Source organism: Bombina bombina, unplaced genomic scaffold, assembly GCF_027579735.1.
Source record: "Bombina bombina isolate aBomBom1 unplaced genomic scaffold, aBomBom1.pri scaffold_530, whole genome shotgun sequence".
NCBI classification, from domain to species: Eukaryota; Metazoa; Chordata; class Amphibia; order Anura; family Bombinatoridae; genus Bombina; species Bombina bombina.
Genome location: NW_026512929.1, coordinates 239262 through 259220, shown reverse-complemented (window position 1 = coordinate 259220; position 19959 = coordinate 239262). Strand labels below are relative to the sequence as shown.

The window sequence follows — 19959 nt, the reverse complement described above, 5'->3', positions numbered from 1 at the left end:
ACACCACCTGCATGGCTCATTCCTAAACACTGAAATCCCTGTCTCACACCACCTGCATGGCTCATTCCTAAATACTGAAATCCCTGTCTCACACCACCAGCAGGCTCATTCCTAAACACTGAAATCCCTGTCTCACACCACCAGCAGGCTCATTCCTAAATACTGAAATCCCTGTCTCACACCACCAGCAGGCTCATTCCTAAACACTGAAATCCCTGTCTCACACCACCTGCATGGCTCATTCCTAAACACTAAAATCCCTGTCTCACACCACCAGCAGGCTCATTCCTAAATACTGAAATCCCCATTTATCAGATCTATCAGTAACACTGAGCAATTTTAGTATGGGTACGTACCTGCACAAGAAGAATGATTAGTAAGCTGGGAACCTATAAAGTGAATGCAGTAACATTTTGTTTGTACAATTTATCTAAGACAAACTTGTAAATATTCCTAGAAATGTGTAGCAGGGTGTTCTGTCACTTGTAGTCTCACACCACCAGCAGGCTCATTCCTAAACACTGAAATCCCTGTCTCACGCCACCAGCAGGCTCATTCCTAAACACTGAAATCCCTGTCTCACGCCACCAGCAGGCTCATTCCTAAACACTGAAATCCCTGTCTCACACCACGAGCAGGCTCATTCCTAAATACTGAAATCCCTGTCTCACACCACCAGCAGGCTCATTCCTAAATACTGAAATCCCTGTCTCTCACCACCAGCAGGCTCATTCCTAAATACTGAAATCCCTGCCTCACACAACCAGCAGGCTCATTCCTAAACACTGAAATCCCTGTCTCACACCACCAGCAGGCTCATTCCTAAACACTGAAATCCCCGTCTCACACCACCAGCAGGCTCATTCCTAAACACTGAAATCCCTGTCTCACACCACCAGCAGGCTCATTCCTAAACACTGAAATCCCTGTCTCACACCACCAGCAGGCTCATTCCTAAACACTGAAATCCCTGTCTCACACCACCAGCAGGCTCATTCCTAAATACTGAAATCACCATTTATCAGATCTATCAGTAACACTGAGCAATTTTAGTATGGGTACGTACCTGCACAAGAAGAATGATTAGTAAGCTGGGAACCTATAAAGTGAATGCAGTAACATTTTGTTTGTACAATTTATCTAAGACAAACTTGTAAATATTCCTAGAAATGTGTAGCAGGGTGTTCTGTCACTTGTAGACTCCTGTTAAGGGTTAAACATTCAGCCCAAGCCTAAACAGGTTATGGAAGGAGCTGGTGACGAGACAAGTTGCTCAGCTCCCAGCAGAGGGCGCACTAACAAATGAGCTTTTGTCTGTGTTTTCCCTTATTTCTAAGCGATGAAGCTGAAATTGCAGTTTACTATAGCTACCTATATCTCTGCACTAAACGTATATACTGAGTGTGCGGTTCACTATAGCTGCGTGTATTCCTGCTCTAAACCTATATACTGTGTGCAGATCACTATAGCTGCCTTTATCCCTGCTCTAAACCTATATGCTGTGTGCAGTTCACTATAGCTGCGTGTATCCCTGCACTAAACATATATACTGTGTGCAGTTCACTATAGCTGCCTTTATCCCTGCTCTAAACATATATACTCTGTGCAGTTCACTATAGCTGCGTGTATCCCTTCACTAAACATATATACTGTGTGCAGTTCACTATAGCTGCGTGTATCCCTGCACTAAACATATATACTGTGTGCAGTTCACTATAGCTGCCTTTATCCCATCTCTAAACATATATACTGTGTGCAGTTCACTATAGCTGCGTGTATCCCTGCACTAAACATATATACTGTGTGCAGTTCACTATAGCTGCCTTTATCCCTGCTCTAAACATATATACTGTGTGCAGTTCACTATAGCTGCCTTTATCCCTGCTCTAAACATATATACTCTGTGCAGTTCACTATAGCTGCGTGTATCCCTTCACTAAACATATATACTGTGTGCAGTTCACTATAGCTGCGTGTATCCCTGCACTAAACATATATACTGTGTGCAGATCACTATAGCTGCCTTTATCCCTGCTCTAAACATATATACTCTGTGCAGATCACTATAGCTGCGTGTATCCCTTCACTAAACATATATACTGTGTGCAGTTCACTATAGCTGCCTTTATCCCTGCTCTAAACATATATACTCTGTGCAGATCACTATAGCTGCGTGTATCCCTTCACTAAACATATATACTGTGTGCAGTTCACTATAGCTGCGTTGTATCCCTGCACTAAACATATATACTGTGTGCAGTTCACTATAGCTGCCTTTATCCCTGCTCTAAACATATATACTCTGTGCAGATCACTATAGCTGCGTGTATCCCTGCACTAAACATATATACTCTGTGCAGATCACTATAGCTGCGTGTATCCCTTCACTAAATATATATACTGTGTGCAGATCACTATAGCTGTGTGTATCCCTGCGCTAAACATAGCGTCTTACACTTATGTAACATATTTAGCGTCTCCAGGAGCGATTAGCAAATGTTCTTTATAATTCCTCTTTTTCAGGTGAAAAACTTCACGGACGTACACCCCGATTACGGCTCACGTATCCAGAAACTGCTGGATAAATTTAATGCTGAGGTTCCGAAGAAGGTACAACTCTTCCCTTATGTGTTCTTAATGCACCTGTCTGATCCGGAGACACTTGCGCACAATGCTGCAGATCTGTCTCACCTGGTGTTTTGTATTTTCTCTGCATTACAAGTTCCAGTTATAGAGGACTGTCACAATGTGCTCCGCTCTTACTCCTGTCTCAGAATATACTTCCTGGCACCTCTCAAGTGCATTTTACAGCTCCTATAGAAATCTTACTGCATAAGATAAACTGTTTATTACTGCACCATGCCGTTTTGCTAATCATAATTCTTTTTATTACAGAAAACTGTGAGGACCTACACTCAAAATACCAAAGACAAATCAAATCTGTAATCTCTCTGCTTCAGGGATCCTTCATCTAAGCCAATATTGCACAGCTTTTTAATTGTGGCATCTAACTTTCCAAAGACCTTTGATTGTACTACAAATCAACTTGAAATATATTTTCCGTCCTACTACTTTATGTAGAAAGATACATATTAAATGCAGTAGCTACTAATTAGGGCAGGGTTCCTAGCGCTTGCAGAAAGGGTCCGATATACAGTTACCAAATGCATGTTCCTATTTACAGTTTTTGATAAAACCCCATAAATCATCTAACACCTGAAATGTTATATGTGTTAGAAAGTAACTAATGGCTGTTTCAGTTCCATAGATGAATTTTTACTGACAATATTTTTGATAAATATCAGACCTTGGTGTCATTAGCCGTAAGATCTTAAACTGTGTTGTGATCCATGAGGATTGTGTAGAACATTATACTCTGTGCCTTACAGTAAGGGGTGACTAGCTGCGGTAAGCATGGCACAAGGGTGGCGCATGGCAAGTACCAGGTGCATCTGATAATTCCTAGGGTGCGGCAGCCAATAGAGCAAGGTCTGGTGGCCTGGTCTAACTGCTTATTAGAGATTGGGATGTAGCCTGGAATACAGAAGAACTGGAATTTAACACCTAATTATGTTACTTGTATCCTACAATAAACATGTCTGCAGTTAGTACAGCTCTACTGTCTTTTGTTAGTTAATCTGATGGTTCTGCTCTTGTGATGAGCCTGTGACATTGGTTCGAGCAACTTGGGAAAGACTAGCTTGGGGAAGACCTTATGTCCTCCAGATAAACATTCCCTCAATCTTGATACAAGAGAAATGTGTTTGAGAAACAAATGAGAAAATCTGATGTTGGATGCCCAACTGTGAAAAACCCTTTATTATAAACTGCCTATAGCTCACCTAATGGAGTAGCACGTGGCATACAGATTGTACAGAAATAACCAAGCAAGTTATGGATAACAGACTGGCTCTGACCAGTGAGATGGCACCACCCTTGGTAAATTATGTCCCAACCCTTATATTTATCAAATGGTAAGTTATTAACAGGAGTAAAATTGGACACGTATGGAAGTAGCGTTTAACGGTTCTTTAGGAATAGGAGGGTGATGAGCAGAGTGGGTATAGGTGGGGGAGCAGGTGCCAGAGAGGAATATTATAGTTCTGTAACTGAGGTTTGAGATGGGTGAAATCCTGAGGTGCTGACACCACTACTATGTCACCAATAGTTACTAGTATGTAGGTTTTACACACAGGCTCACGTATCACTGTAACATGGTAAACATACATGGTGCTTTTATAGGTAGAACCCAAATCTGCAGTCACAAGATCATACACACTCTGTATATTGTAATTTCAAATCCAAAAATAGCTGTTCAGCAATCAGTGGAGTCAATCCGTGCAAGCTGTTAGGGTCTATACCAAAACCCCACCATAAACGGTTAAAATCAAGACTGCAGCAGCAATGGTGCTGCTGCATTCTGGCTTTTTACTGTATATTGTAATTTGTGATGAACTGAGATACTGATGTGCTATGTCATGTAGTGTCACTAATACAGAGATCTGTTCTTGTTCATACACTCTGTATAATGTAATGAGCTGAGATACTGATGTGCTATGTCATGTAGTGTCACTAATACAGAGATCTGTTCTTGTTCATACACTCTGTATAATGTAATGAGCTGAGATACTGATGTGCTATGTCATGTAGTGTCACTAATACAGAGAGATCTGCTCTTGTTCATACACACTCTCTATATAATGTAATGAGCTGAGATACTGATGTGCTACGTCATGTAGTGTCACTAATACAGAGATCTGCTCTTGTTCATACACACTCTATATAATGTAATGAGCTGAGATACTGATGTGCTATGTCATGTAGTGTCACTAATACAGAGATATCTGCTCTTGTTCATACACACTCTGTATAATGTAATGAGCTGAGATACTGATGTGCTATGTCATGTAGTGTCACTAATACAGAGATCTGTTCTTGTTCATACACTCTGTATAATGTAATGAGCTGAGATACTGATGTGCTATGTCATGTAGTGTCACTAATACAGAGATCTGCTCTTGTTCATACACACTCTATATAATGTAATGAGCTGAGATACTGATGTGCTACGTCATGTAGTGTCACTAATACAGAGATCTGCTCTTGTTCATACACACTCTATATAATGTAATGAGCTGAGATACTGATGTGCTATGTCATGTAGTGTCACTAATACAGAGATATCTGCTCTTGTTCATACACACTCTGTATAATGTAATGAGCTGAGATACTGATGTGCTACGTCATGTAGTGTCACTAATACAGAGAGATCTGCTCTTGTTCATACACTCTCTGTATAATGTAATGAGCTGAGATACTGATGTGCTATGTCATGTAGTGTCACTAATACAGAGATCTGCTCTTGTTCATACACACTCTGTATAATGTAATGAGCTGAGATACTGATGTGCTATGTCATGTAGTGTCACTAATACAGAGAGATCTGCTCTTGTTCATACACACTCTGTATAATGTAATGAGCTGAGATACTGATGTGCTATGTCATGTAGTGTCACTAATACAGAGATCTGTTCTTGTTCATACACTCTGTATAATGTAATGAGCTGAGATACTGATGTGCTATGTCATGTAGTGTCACTAATACAGAGATCTGCTCTTGTTCATACACACTCTATATAATGTAATGAGCTGAGATACTGATGTGCTATGTCATGTAGTGTCACTAATACAGAGATCTGTTCTTGTTCATACACACTCTGTATAATGTAATGAGCTGAGATACTGATGTGCTATGTCATGTAGTGTCACTAATACAGAGAGATCTGCTCTTGTTCATACACACTCTGTATAATGTAATGAGCTGAGATACTGATGTGCTATGTCATGTAGTGTCACTAATACAGAGAGATCTGTTCTTGTTCATACACACTCTGTATAATGTAATGAGCTGAGATACTGATGTGCTACGTCATGTAGTGTCACTAATACAGAGAGATCTGCTCTTGTTCATACACACTCTGTATAATGTAATGAGCTGAGATACTGATGTGCTATGTCATGTAGTGTCACTAATACAGAGATCTGCTCTTGTTCATACACACTCTGTATAATGTAATGAGCTGAGATACTGATGTGCTATGTCATGTAGTGTCACTAATACAGAGAGATCTGTTCTTATTCATACACACTCTGTATAATGTAATGAGCTGAGATACTGATGTGCTATGTCATGTAGTGTCACTAATACAGAGATCTGCTCTTGTTCATACACACTCTGTATAATGTAATGAGCTGAGATACTGATGTGCTATGTCATGTAGTGTCACTAATACAGAGATCTGCTCTTGTTCATACACACTCTGTATAATGTAATGAGCTGAGATACTGATGTGCTATGTCATGTAGTGTCACTAATACAGAGATCTGTTCTTGTTCATACACACTCTGTATAATGTAATGAGCTGAGATACTGATGTGCTATGTCATGTAGTGTCACTAATACAGAGATCTGTTCTTGTTCATACACACTCTGTATAATGTAATGAGCTGAGATACTGATGTGCTATGTCATGTAGTGTCACTAATACAGAGATCTGTTCTTGTTCATACACACTCTGTATATAATGTAATGAGCTGAGATACTGATGTGCTATGTCATGTAGTGTCACTAATACAGAGATCTGTTCTTGTTCATACACACTCTGTATAATGTAATGAGCTGAGATACTGATGTGCTATGTCATGTAGTGTCACTAATACAGAGATCTGTTCTTGTTCATACACACTCTGTATAATGTAATGAGCTGAGATACTGATGTGCTACGTCATGTAGTGTCACTAATACAGAGATCTGTTCTTGTTCATACACACTCTGTATAATGTAATGAGCTGAGATACTGATGTGCTATGTCATGTAGTGTCACTAATACAGAGAGATCTGTTCTTGTTCATACACACTCTGTATAATGTAATGAGCTGAGATACTGATGTGCTACGTCATGTAGTGTCACTAATACAGAGAGATCTGTTCTTGTTCATACACACTCTGTATAATGTAATGAGCTGAGATACTGATGTGCTACGTCATGTAGTGTCACTAATACAGAGATCTGTTCTTGTTCATACACACTCTCTATATAATGTAATGAGCTGAGATACTGATGTGCTATGTCATGTAGTGTCACTAATACAGAGATCTGTTCTTGTTCATACACACTCTGTATAATGTAATGAGCTGAGATACTGATGTGCTATGTCATGTAGTGTCACTAATACAGAGAGATCTGTTCTTGTTCATACACACTCTGTATAATGTAATGAGCTGAGATACTGATGTGCTACGTCATGTAGTGTCACTAATACAGAGAGATCTGTTCTTGTTCATACACACTCTGTATAATGTAATGAGCTGAGATACTGATGTGCTACGTCATGTAGTGTCACTAATACAGAGATCTGTTCTTGTTCATACACTCTCTGTATAATGTAATGAGCTGAGATACTGATGTGCTACGTCATGTAGTGTCACTAATACAGAGAGATCTGCTCTTGTTCATACACACTCTGTATAATGTAATGAGCTGAGATACTGATGTGCTATGTCATGTAGTGTCACTAATACAGAGAGATCTGTTCTTGTTCATACACACTCTGTATAATGTAATGAGCTGAGATACTGATGTGCTATGTCATGTAGTGTCACTAATACAGAGATCTGTTCTTGTTCATACACACTCTGTATAATGTAATGAGCTGAGATACTGATGTGCTATGTCATGTAGTGTCACTAATACAGAGATCTGTTCTTGTTCATACACACTCTGTATAATGTAATGAGCTGAGATACTGATGTGCTATGTCATGTAGTGTCACTAATACAGAGAGATCTGTTCTTGTTCATACACACTCTGTATAATGTAATGAGCTGAGATACTGATGTGCTATGTCATGTAGTGTCACTAATACAGAGATCTGTTCTTGTTCATACACACTCTGTATAATGTAATGAGCTGAGATACTGATGTGCTATATCATGTAGTGTCACTAATACAGAGATCTGCTTCTTGTTCATACACACTTCTGTATAATGTAATGAGCTGAGATACTGATGTGCTATGTCATGTAGTGTCACTAATACAGAGATCTGTTCTTGTTCATACACTCTCTGTATAATGTAATGAGCTGAGATACTGATGTGCTATGTCATGTAGTGTCACTAATACAGAGATCTGCTCTTGTTCATACACACTCTGTATAATGTAATGAGCTGAGATACTGATGTGCTATGTCATGTAGTGTCACTAATACAGAGATCTGTTCTTGTTCATACACACTCTGTATAATGTAATGAGCTGAGATACTGATGTGCTATGTCATGTAGTGTCACTAATACAGAGAGATCTGCTCTTGTTCATACACACTCTGTATAATGTAATGAGCTGAGATACTGATGTGCTATGTCATGTAGTGTCACTAATACAGAGATCTGCTCTTGTTCATACACACTCTGTATAATGTAATGAGCTGAGATACTGATGTGCTATGTCATGTAGTGTCACTAATACAGAGATCTGTTCTTGTTCATACACACTCTGTATAATGTAATGAGCTGAGATACTGATGTGCTATGTCATGTAGTGTCACTAATACAGAGATCTGCTCTTGTTCATACACACTCTGTATAATGTAATGAGCTGAGATACTGATGTGCTATGTCATGTAGTGTCACTAATACAGAGATCTGTTCTTGTTCATACACACTCTGTATAATGTAATGAGCTGAGATACTGATGTGCTATGTCATGTAGTGTCACTAATACAGAGAGATCTGTTCTTGTTCATACACACTCTGTATAATGTAATGAGCTGAGATACTGATGTGCTACGTCATGTAGTGTCACTAATACAGAGAGATCTGTTCTTGTTCATACACACTCTGTATAATGTAATGAGCTGAGATACTGATGTGCTATGTCATGTAGTGTCACTAATACAGAGAGATCTGTTCTTGTTCATACACACTCTGTATAATGTAATGAGCTGAGATACTGATGTGCTATGTCATGTAGTGTCACTAATACAGAGATCTGTTCTTGTTCATACACACTCTGTATAATGTAATGAGCTGAGATACTGATGTGCTATGTCATGTAGTGTCACTAATACAGAGATCTGCTCTTGTTCATACACACTCTGTATATAATGTAATGAGCTGAGATACTGATGTGCTATGTCATGTAGTGTCACTAATACAGAGATCTGCTCTTGTTCATACACACTCTGTATAATGTAATGAGCTGAGATACTGATGTGCTATGTCATGTAGTGTCACTAATACAGAGATCTGCTCTTGTTCATACACACTCTGTATAATGTAATGAGCTGAGATACTGATGTGCTATGTCATGTAGTGTCACTAATACAGAGATCTGCTCTTGTTCATACACTCTCTGTATAATGTAATGAGCTGAGATACTGATGTGCTATGTCATGTAGTGTCACTAATACAGAGATCTGCTCTTGTTCATACACACTCTGTATAATGTAATGAGCTGAGATACTGATGTGCTATGTCATGTAGTGTCACTAATACAGAGATCTGTTCTTGTTCATACACACTCTGTATAATGTAATGAGCTGAGATACTGATGTGCTACGTCATGTAGTGTCACTAATACAGAGATCTGCTCTTGTTCATACACACTCTGTATAATGTAATGAGCTGAGATACTGATGTGCTATGTCATGTAGTGTCACTAATACAGAGATCTGTTCTTGTTCATACACTCTCTGTATAATGTAATGAGCTGAGATACTGATGTGCTATGTCATGTAGTGTCACTAATACAGAGATCTGCTCTTGTTCATACACACTGTATAATGTAATGAGCTGAGATACTGATGTGCTATATCATGTAGTGTCACTAATACAGAGAGATCTGTTCTTGTTCATACACTCTCTGTATAATGTAATGAGCTGAGATACTGATGTGCTATGTCATGTAGTGTCACTAATACAGAGATCTGTTCTTGTTCATACACTCTCTGTATAATGTAATGAGCTGAGATACTGATGTGCTATGTCATGTAGTGTCACTAATACAGAGATCTGTTCTTGTTCATACACACTGTATAATGTAATGAGCTGAGATACTGATGTGCTATATCATGTAGTGTCACTAATACAGAGAGATCTGTTCTTGTTCATACACACTCTGTATAATGTAATGAGCTGAGATACTGATGTGCTACGTCATGTAGTGTCACTAATACAGAGAGATCTGTTCTTGTTCATACACACTCTCTATATAATGTAATGAGCTGAGATACTGATGTGCTACGTCATGTAGTGTCACTAATACAGAGATCTGTTCTTGTTCATACACACTCTGTATAATGTAATGAGCTGAGATACTGATGTGCTATGTCATGTAGTGTCACTAATACAGAGATCTGTTCTTGTTCATACACTCTCTGTATAATGTAATGAGCTGAGATACTGATGTGCTATGTCATGTAGTGTCACTAATACAGAGATCTGCTCTTGTTCATACACACTCTGTATAATGTAATGAGCTGAGATACTGATGTGCTATGTCATGTAGTGTCACTAATACAGAGATCTGTTCTTGTTCATACACTCTCTGTATAATGTAATGAGCTGAGATACTGATGTGCTATGTCATGTAGTGTCACTAATACAGAGAGATCTGCTCTTGTTCATACACACTCTGTATAATGTAATGAGCTGAGATACTGATGTGCTATGTCATGTAGTGTCACTAATACAGAGATCTGTTCTTGTTCATACACACTCTGTATAATGTAATGAGCTGAGATACTGATGTGCTATGTCATGTAGTGTCACTAATACAGAGATCTGTTCTTGTTCATACACACTCTGTATAATGTAATGAGCTGAGATACTGATGTGCTATGTCATGTAGTGTCACTAATACAGAGAGATCTGCTCTTGTTCATACACACTCTGTATAATGTAATGAGCTGAGATACTGATGTGCTATGTCATGTAGTGTCACTAATACAGAGATCTGTTCTTGTTCATACACACTCTGTATAATGTAATGAGCTGAGATACTGATGTGCTACGTCATGTAGTGTCACTAATAGAGATCTGTTCTTATTCATACACACTCTGTATAATGTAATGAGCTGAGATACTGATGTGCTATGTCATGTAGTGTCACTAATACAGAGATCTGCTCTTGTTCATACACACTCTGTATAATGTAATGAGCTGAGATACTGATGTGCTATGTCATGTAGTGTCACTAATACAGAGATCTGTTCTTGTTCATACACACTCTGTATATAATGTAATGAGCTGAGATACTGATGTGCTATATCATGTAGTGTCACTAATACAGAGATCTGTTCTTATTCATACACACTCTGTATAATGTAATGAGCTGAGATACTGATGTGCTATGTCATGTAGTGTCACTAATACAGAGATCTGCTCTTGTTCATACACACTCTGTATAATGTAATGAGCTGAGATACTGATGTGCTATGTCATGTAGTGTCACTAATACAGAGATCTGTTCTTGTTCATACACACTCTGTATATAATGTAATGAGCTGAGATACTGATGTGCTATGTCATGTAGTGTCACTAATACAGAGATCTGCTCTTGTTCATACACTCTCTATATAATGTAATGAGCTGAGATACTGATGTGCTATGTCATGTAGTGTCACTAATACAGAGATCTGTTCTTGTTCATACACACTCTGTATAATGTAATGAGCTGAGATACTGATGTGCTACGTCATGTAGTGTCACTAATAGAGATCTGATCTTGTTCATACACTCTCTGTATAATGTAATGAGCTGAGATACTGATGTGCTATGTCATGTAGTGTCACTAATACAGAGATCTGTTCTTGTTCATACACACTCTGTATAATGTAATGAGCTGAGATACTGATGTGCTATGTCATGTAGTGTCACTAATACAGAGATCTGTTCTTGTTCATACACACTCTGTATAATGTAATGAGCTGAGATACTGATGTGCTACGTCATGTAGTGTCACTAATACAGAGAGATCTGCTCTTGTTCATACACACTCTGTATAATCTAATGAGCTGAGATACTGATGTGCTATGTCATGTAGTGTCACTAATACAGAGAGATCTGCTCTTGTTCATACACACTCTGTATAATGTAATGAGCTGAGATACTGATGTGCTATGTCATGTAGTGTCACTAATACAGAGAGATCTGTTCTTGTTCATACACACTCTGTATAATGTAATGAACTGAGATACTGATGTGCTATGTCATGTAGTGTCACTAATACAGAGATCTGCTCTTGTTCATACACACTCTGTATAATGTAATGAGCTGAGATACTGATGTGCTATGTCATGTAGTGTCACTAATACAGAGAGATCTGCTCTTGTTCATACACACTGTATAATGTAATGAGCTGAGATACTGATGTGCTATGTCATGTAGTGTCACTAATACAGAGATCTGTTCTTGTTCATACACTCTCTGTATAATGTAATGAGCTGAGACACTGATGTGCTACGTCATGTAGTGTCACTAATACAGAGATCTGTTCTTGTTCATACACACTGTATAATGTAATGAGCTGAGATACTGATGTGCTACGTCATGTAGTGTAACTAATACAGAGAGATCAGTTCTTGTTCATACACACTCTCTGTATAATGTAATGAGCTGAGATACTGATGTGCTATGTCATGTAGTGTCACTAATACAGAGATCTGTTCTTGTTCATACACACTCTGTATAATGTAATGAGCTGAGATACTGATGTGCTATGTCATGTAGTGTCACTAATACAGAGATCTGTTCTTGTTCATACACTCTCTGTATAATGTAATGAGCTGAGATACTGATGTGCTATGTCATGTAGTGTAACTAATACAGAGAGATCAGTTCTTGTTCATACACATTCTCTGTATAATGTAATGAGCTGAGATACTGATGTGCTATGTCATGTAGTGTCACTAATACAGAGAGATCTGCTCTTGTTCATACACACTGTATAATGTAATGAGCTGAGATACTGATGTGCTATGTCATGTAGTGTAACTAATACAGAGAGATCTGTTCTTGTTCATACACACTCTGTATAATGTAATGAGCTGAGATACTGATGTGCTATGTCATGTAGTGTCACTAATACAGAGATATCTGCTCTTGTTCATACACACTGTATAATGTAATGAGCTGAGATACTGATGTGCTATGTCATGTAGTGTCACTAATACAGAGATCTGTTCTTGTTCATACACTCTCTGTATAATGTAATGAGCTGAGATACTGATGTGCTATGTCATGTAGTGTCACTAATACAGAGAGATCTGCTCTTGTTCATACACACTCTGTATAATGTAATGAGCTGAGATACTGATGTGCTATGTCATGTAGTGTCACTAATACAGAGATCTGTTCTTGTTCATACACACTGTATAATGTAATGAGCTGAGATACTGATGTGCTACGTCATGTAGTGTAACTAATACAGAGATCAGTTCTTGTTCATACACACTCTCTGTATAATGTAATGAGCTGAGATACTGATGTGCTACGTCATGTAGTGTCACTAATACAGAGAGATCTGTTCTTGTTCATACACACTGTATAATGTAATGAGCTGAGATACTGATGTGCTACGTCATGTAGTGTAACTAATACAGAGATCAGTTCTTGTTCATACACACTCTCTATATAATGTAATGAGCTGAGATACTGATGTGCTACGTCATGTAGTGTCACTAATACAGAGATCAGTTCTTGTTCATACACACTCTGTATAATGTAATGAGCTGAGATACTGATGTGCTATGTCATGTAGTGTCACTAATACAGAGATCTGTTCTTGTTCATACACACTGTATAATGTAATGAGCTGAGATACTGATGTGCTATGTCATGTAGTGTAACTAATACAGAGAGATCTGTTCTTGTTCATACACACTCTATATAATGTAATGAGCTGAGATACTGATGTGCTACGCTATGTAGTGTCACTAATACAGAGATCTGCTCTTGTTCATACACACTCTGTATAATGTAATGAGCTGAGATACTGATGTGCTATATCATGTAGTGTCACTAATACAGAGATCTGTTCTTGTTCATACACACTCTGTATAATGTAATGAGCTGAGATACTGATGTGCTATGTCATGTAGTGTCACTAATACAGAGAGATCTGTTCTTGTTCATACACACTCTGTATAATGTAATGAGCTGAGATACTGATGTGCTATGTCATGTAGTGTAACTAATACAGAGAGATCTGTTCTTGTTCATACACTCTCTGTATAATGTAATGAGCTGAGATACTGATGTGCTATGTCATGTAGTGTCACTAATACAGAGAGATCTGCTCTTGTTCATACACATTCTGTATAATGTAATGAGCTGAGATACTGATGTGCTATGTCATGTAGTGTCACTAATACAGAGAGATCTGTTCTTGTTCATACACTCTCTGTATAATGTAATGAGCTGAGATACTGATGTGCTATGTTATGTAGTGTCACTAATACAGAGAGATCTGTTCTTGTTCATACACTCTCTGTATAATGTAATGAGCTGAGATACTGATGTGCTATGTCATGTAGTGTCACTAATACAGAGAGATCTGTTCTTGTTCATACACTCTCTGTATAATGTAATGAGCTGAGATACTGATGTGCTATGTCATGTAGTGTCACTAATACAGAGATCTGCTCTTGTTCATACACACTCTGTATAATGTAATGAGCTGAGATACTGATGTGCTATGTCATGTAGTGTCACTAATACAGAGATCTGTTCTTGTTCATACACTCTCTGTATAATGTAATGAGCTGAGATACTGATGTGCTATGTCATGTAGTGTCACTAATACAGAGAGATCTGCTCTTGTTCATACACACTCTGTATAATGTAATGAGCTGAGATACTGATATGCTATGTCATGTAGTGTCACTAATACAGAGATCTGTTCTTGTTCATACACACTCTGTATAATGTAATGAGCTGAGATACTGATGTGCTATGTCATGTAGTGTCACTAATACAGAGAGATCTGCTCTTGTTCATACACACTCTGTATAATGTAATGAGCTGAGATACTGATGTGCTATATCATGTAGTGTCACTAATACAGAGATCTGTTCTTATTCATACACACTCTGTATAATGTAATGAGCTGAGATACTGATGTGCTATGTCATGTAGTGTCACTAATACAGAGATCTGCTCTTGTTCATACACACTCTCTATATAATGTAATGAGCTGAGATACTGATGTGCTATGTCATGTAGTGTCACTAATACAGAGATCTGCTCGTTTTAATACACTCTCTATATAATGTAATGAGCTGAGATACTGATGTGCTACGTCATGTAGTGTCACTAATACAGAGAGCTGTTCTTGTTCATACACACTCTATATAATGTAATGAGCTGAGATACTGATGTGCTACGTCATGTAGTGTCACTAATAGAGATCTGCTCTTGTTCATACACTCTCTGTATAATGTAATGAGCTGAGATACTGATGTGCTATGTCATGTAGTGTCACTAATACAGAGATCTGTTCTTGTTCATACACACTCTGTATAATGTAATGAGCTGAGATACTGATGTGCTATGTCATGTAGTGTCACTAATACAGAGATCTGTTCTTGTTCATACACACTCTGTATAATGTAATGAGCTGAGATACTGATGTGCTATGTCATGTAGTGTCACTAATACAGAGAGATCTGCTCTTGTTCATACACACTCTGTATAATGTAATGAGCTGAGATACTGATGTGCTATGTCATGTAGTGTCACTAATACAGAGAGATCTGTTCTTGTTCATACACACTCTGTATAATGTAATGAACTGAGATACTGATGTGCTATGTCATGTAGTGTCACTAATACAGAGATCTGCTCTTGTTTATACACACTCTGTATAATGTAATGAGCTGAGATACTGATGTGCTATGTCATGTAGTGTCACTAATACAGAGAGATCTGCTCTTGTTCATACACACTATAATGTAATGAGCTGAGATACTGATGTGCTATGTCATGTAGTGTCACTAATACAGAGATCTGTTCTTGTTCATACACTCTGTATAATGTAATGAGCTGAGACACTGATGTGCTACGTCATGTAGTGTCACTAATACAGAGATCTGTTCTTGTTCATACACACTGTATAATGTAATGAGCTGAGATACTGATGTGCTACGTCATGTAGTGTAACTAATACAGAGAGATCAGTTCTTGTTCATACACACTCTCTGTATAATGTAATGAGCTGAGATACTGATGTGCTATGTCATGTAGTGTCACTAATACAGAGATCTGTTCTTGTTCATACACACTCTGTATAATGTAATGAGCTGAGATACTGATATGCTATGTCATGTAGTGTCACTAATACAGAGATCTGTTCTTGTTCATACACTCTCTGTATAATGTAATGAGCTGAGATACTGATGTGCTATGTCATGTAGTGTCACTAATACAGAGATCTGTTCTTGTTCATGCACACTCTGTATAATGTAATGAGCTGAGATACTGATGTGCTATGTCATGTAGTGTCACTAATACAGAGAGATCTGCTCTTGTTCATACACACTGTATAATGTAATGAGCTGAGATACTGATGTGCTATGTCATGTAGTGTCACTAATACAGAGATCTGTTCTTGTTCATACACACTCTCTGTATAATGTAATGAGCTGAGATACTGATGTGCTACGTCATGTAGTGTCACTAATACAGAGAGATCAGTTCTTGTTCATACACACTCTGTATAATGTAATGAGCTGAGATACTGATGTGCTATGTCATGTAGTGTCACTAATACAGAGATCTGTTCTTGTTCATACACACTGTATAATGTAATGAGCTGAGATACTGATGTGCTACGTCATGTAGTGTAACTAATACAGAGATCAGTTCTTGTTCATACACACTCTCTGTATAATGTAATGAGCTGAGATACTGATGTGCTACGTCATGTAGTGTCACTAATACAGAGAGATCTGTTCTTGTTCATACACACTCTGTATAATGTAATGAGCTGAGATACTGATGTGCTATGTCATGTAGTGTCACTAATACAGAGATCTGCTCTTGTTCATACACTCTCTATATAATGTAATGAGCTGAGATACTGATGTGCTATGTCATGTAGTGTCACTAATACAGAGATCTGTTCTTGTTCATACACACTCTGTATAATGTAATGAGCTGAGATACTGATGTGCTACGTCATGTAGTGTCACTAATAGAGATCTGCTCTTGTTCATACACTCTCTGTATAATGTAATGAGCTGAGATACTGATGTGCTATGTCATGTAGTGTCACTAATACAGAGATCTGTTCTTGTTCATACACACTCTGTATAATGTAATGAGCTGAGATACTGATGTGCTATGTCATGTAGTGTCACTAATACAGAGATCTGTTCTTGTTCATACACACTCTGTATAATGTAATGAGCTGAGATACTGATGTGCTACGTCATGTAGTGTCACTAATACAGAGAGATCTGCTCTTGTTCATACACACTCTGTATAATCTAATGAGCTGAGATACTGATGTGCTATGTCATGTAGTGTCACTAATACAGAGAGATCTGCTCTTGTTCATACACACTCTGTATAATGTAATGAGCTGAGATACTGATGTGCTATGTCATGTAGTGTCACTAATACAGAGAGATCTGTTCTTGTTCATACACACTCTGTATAATGTAATGAACTGAGATACTGATGTGCTATGTCATGTAGTGTCACTAATACAGAGATCTGCTCTTGTTCATACACACTCTGTATAATGTAATGAGCTGAGATACTGATGTGCTATGTCATGTAGTGTCACTAATACAGAGAGATCTGCTCTTGTTCATACACACTGTATAATGTAATGAGCTGAGATACTGATGTGCTATGTCATGTAGTGTCACTAATACAGAGATCTGTTCTTGTTCATACACTCTCTGTATAATGTAATGAGCTGAGACACTGATGTGCTACGTCATGTAGTGTCACTAATACAGAGATCTGTTCTTGTTCATACACACTGTATAATGTAATGAGCTGAGATACTGATGTGCTACGTCATGTAGTGTAACTAATACAGAGAGATCAGTTCTTGTTCATACACACTCTCTGTATAATGTAATGAGCTGAGATACTGATGTGCTATGTCATGTAGTGTCACTAATACAGAGATCTGTTCTTGTTCATACACACTCTGTATAATGTAATGAGCTGAGATACTGATGTGCTATGTCATGTAGTGTCACTAATACAGAGATCTGTTCTTGTTCATACACTCTCTGTATAATGTAATGAGCTGAGATACTGATGTGCTATGTCATGTAGTGTAACTAATACAGAGAGATCAGTTCTTGTTCATACACATTCTCTGTATAATGTAATGAGCTGAGATACTGATGTGCTATGTCATGTAGTGTCACTAATACAGAAAGATCTGCTCTTGTTCATACACACTGTATAATGTAATGAGCTGAGATACTGATGTGCTATGTCATGTAGTGTAACTAATACAGAGAGATCTGTTCTTGTTCATACACACTCTGTATAATGTAATGAGCTGAGATACTGATGTGCTATGTCATGTAGTGTCACTAATACAGAGATATCTGCTCTTGTTCATACACACTGTATAATGTAATGAGCTGAGATACTGATGTGCTATGTCATGTAGTGTCACTAATACAGAGATCTGTTCTTGTTCATACACTCTCTGTATAATGTAATGAGCTGAGATACTGATGTGCTATGTCATGTAGTGTCACTAATACAGAGAGATCTGCTCTTGTTCATACACACTCTGTATAATGTAATGAGCTGAGATACTGATGTGCTATGTCATGTAGTGTCACTAATACAGAGATCTGTTCTTGTTCATACACACTGTATAATGTAATGAGCTGAGATACTGATGTGCTACGTCATGTAGTGTAACTAATACAGAGATCAGTTCTTGTTCATACACACTCTCTGTATAATGTAATGAGCTGAGATACTGATGTGCTACGTCATGTAGTGTCACTAATACAGAGAGATCTGTTCTTGTTCATACACACTGTATAATGTAATGAGCTGAGATACTGATGTGCTACGTCATGTAGTGTAACTAATACAGAGATCAGTTCTTGTTCATACACACTCTCTATATAATGTAATGAGCTGAGATACTGATGTGCTACGTCATGTAGTGTCACTAATACAGAGATCAGTTCTTGTTCATACACACTCTGTATAATGTAATGAGCTGAGATACTGATGTGCTATGTCATGTAGTGTCACTAATACAGAGATCTGTTCTTGTTCATACACACTGTATAATGTAATGAGCTGAGATACTGATGTGCTACGTCATGTAGTGTAACTAATACAGAGAGATCTGTTCTTGTTCATACACACTCTATATAATGTAATGAGCTGAGATACTGATGTGCTACGCTATGTAGTGTCACTAATACAGAGATCTGCTCTTGTTCATACACACTCTGTATAATGTAATGAGCTGAGATACTGATGTGCTATATCATGTAGTGTCACTAATACAGAGATCTGTTCTTGTTCATACACACTCTGTATAATGTAATGAGCTGAGATACTGATGTGCTATGTCATGTAGTGTCACTAATACAGAGAGATCTGTTCTTGTTCATACACACTCTGTATAATGTAATGAGCTGAGATACTGATGTGCTATGTCATGTAGTGTAACTAATACAGAGAGATCTGTTCTTGTTCATACACTCTCTGTATAATGTAATGAGCTGAGATACTGATGTGCTATGTCATGTAGTGTCACTAATACAGAGAGATCTGCTCTTGTTCATACACATTCTGTATAATGTAATGAGCTGAGATACTGATGTGCTATGTCATGTAGTGTCACTAATACAGAGAGATCTGTTCTTGTTCATACACTCTCTGTATAATGTAATGAGCTG

The 19959-nt window shown here is 37.9% G+C and overlaps 1 protein-coding gene across 1 annotated transcript in view; it reads left to right on the top strand.

Annotated features, from left to right (window-relative positions):
* LOC128644603 (catalase) overlaps positions 1 to 3608 on the top strand; it is an 82392-nt gene extending 78784 nt beyond the window's left edge. Inside the window, exons 6-7 of the mRNA XM_053697149.1 lie at positions 2524 to 2610; positions 2896 to 3608. Of these exons, the coding sequence (XP_053553124.1) occupies positions 2524 to 2610; positions 2896 to 2946 (138 nt within the window). The 3' untranslated portion in view covers positions 2947 to 3608. The remainder of the gene's footprint in view (positions 1 to 2523; positions 2611 to 2895) is intronic.
* The last annotated feature ends 16351 nt before the right edge of the window (positions 3609 to 19959 follow it).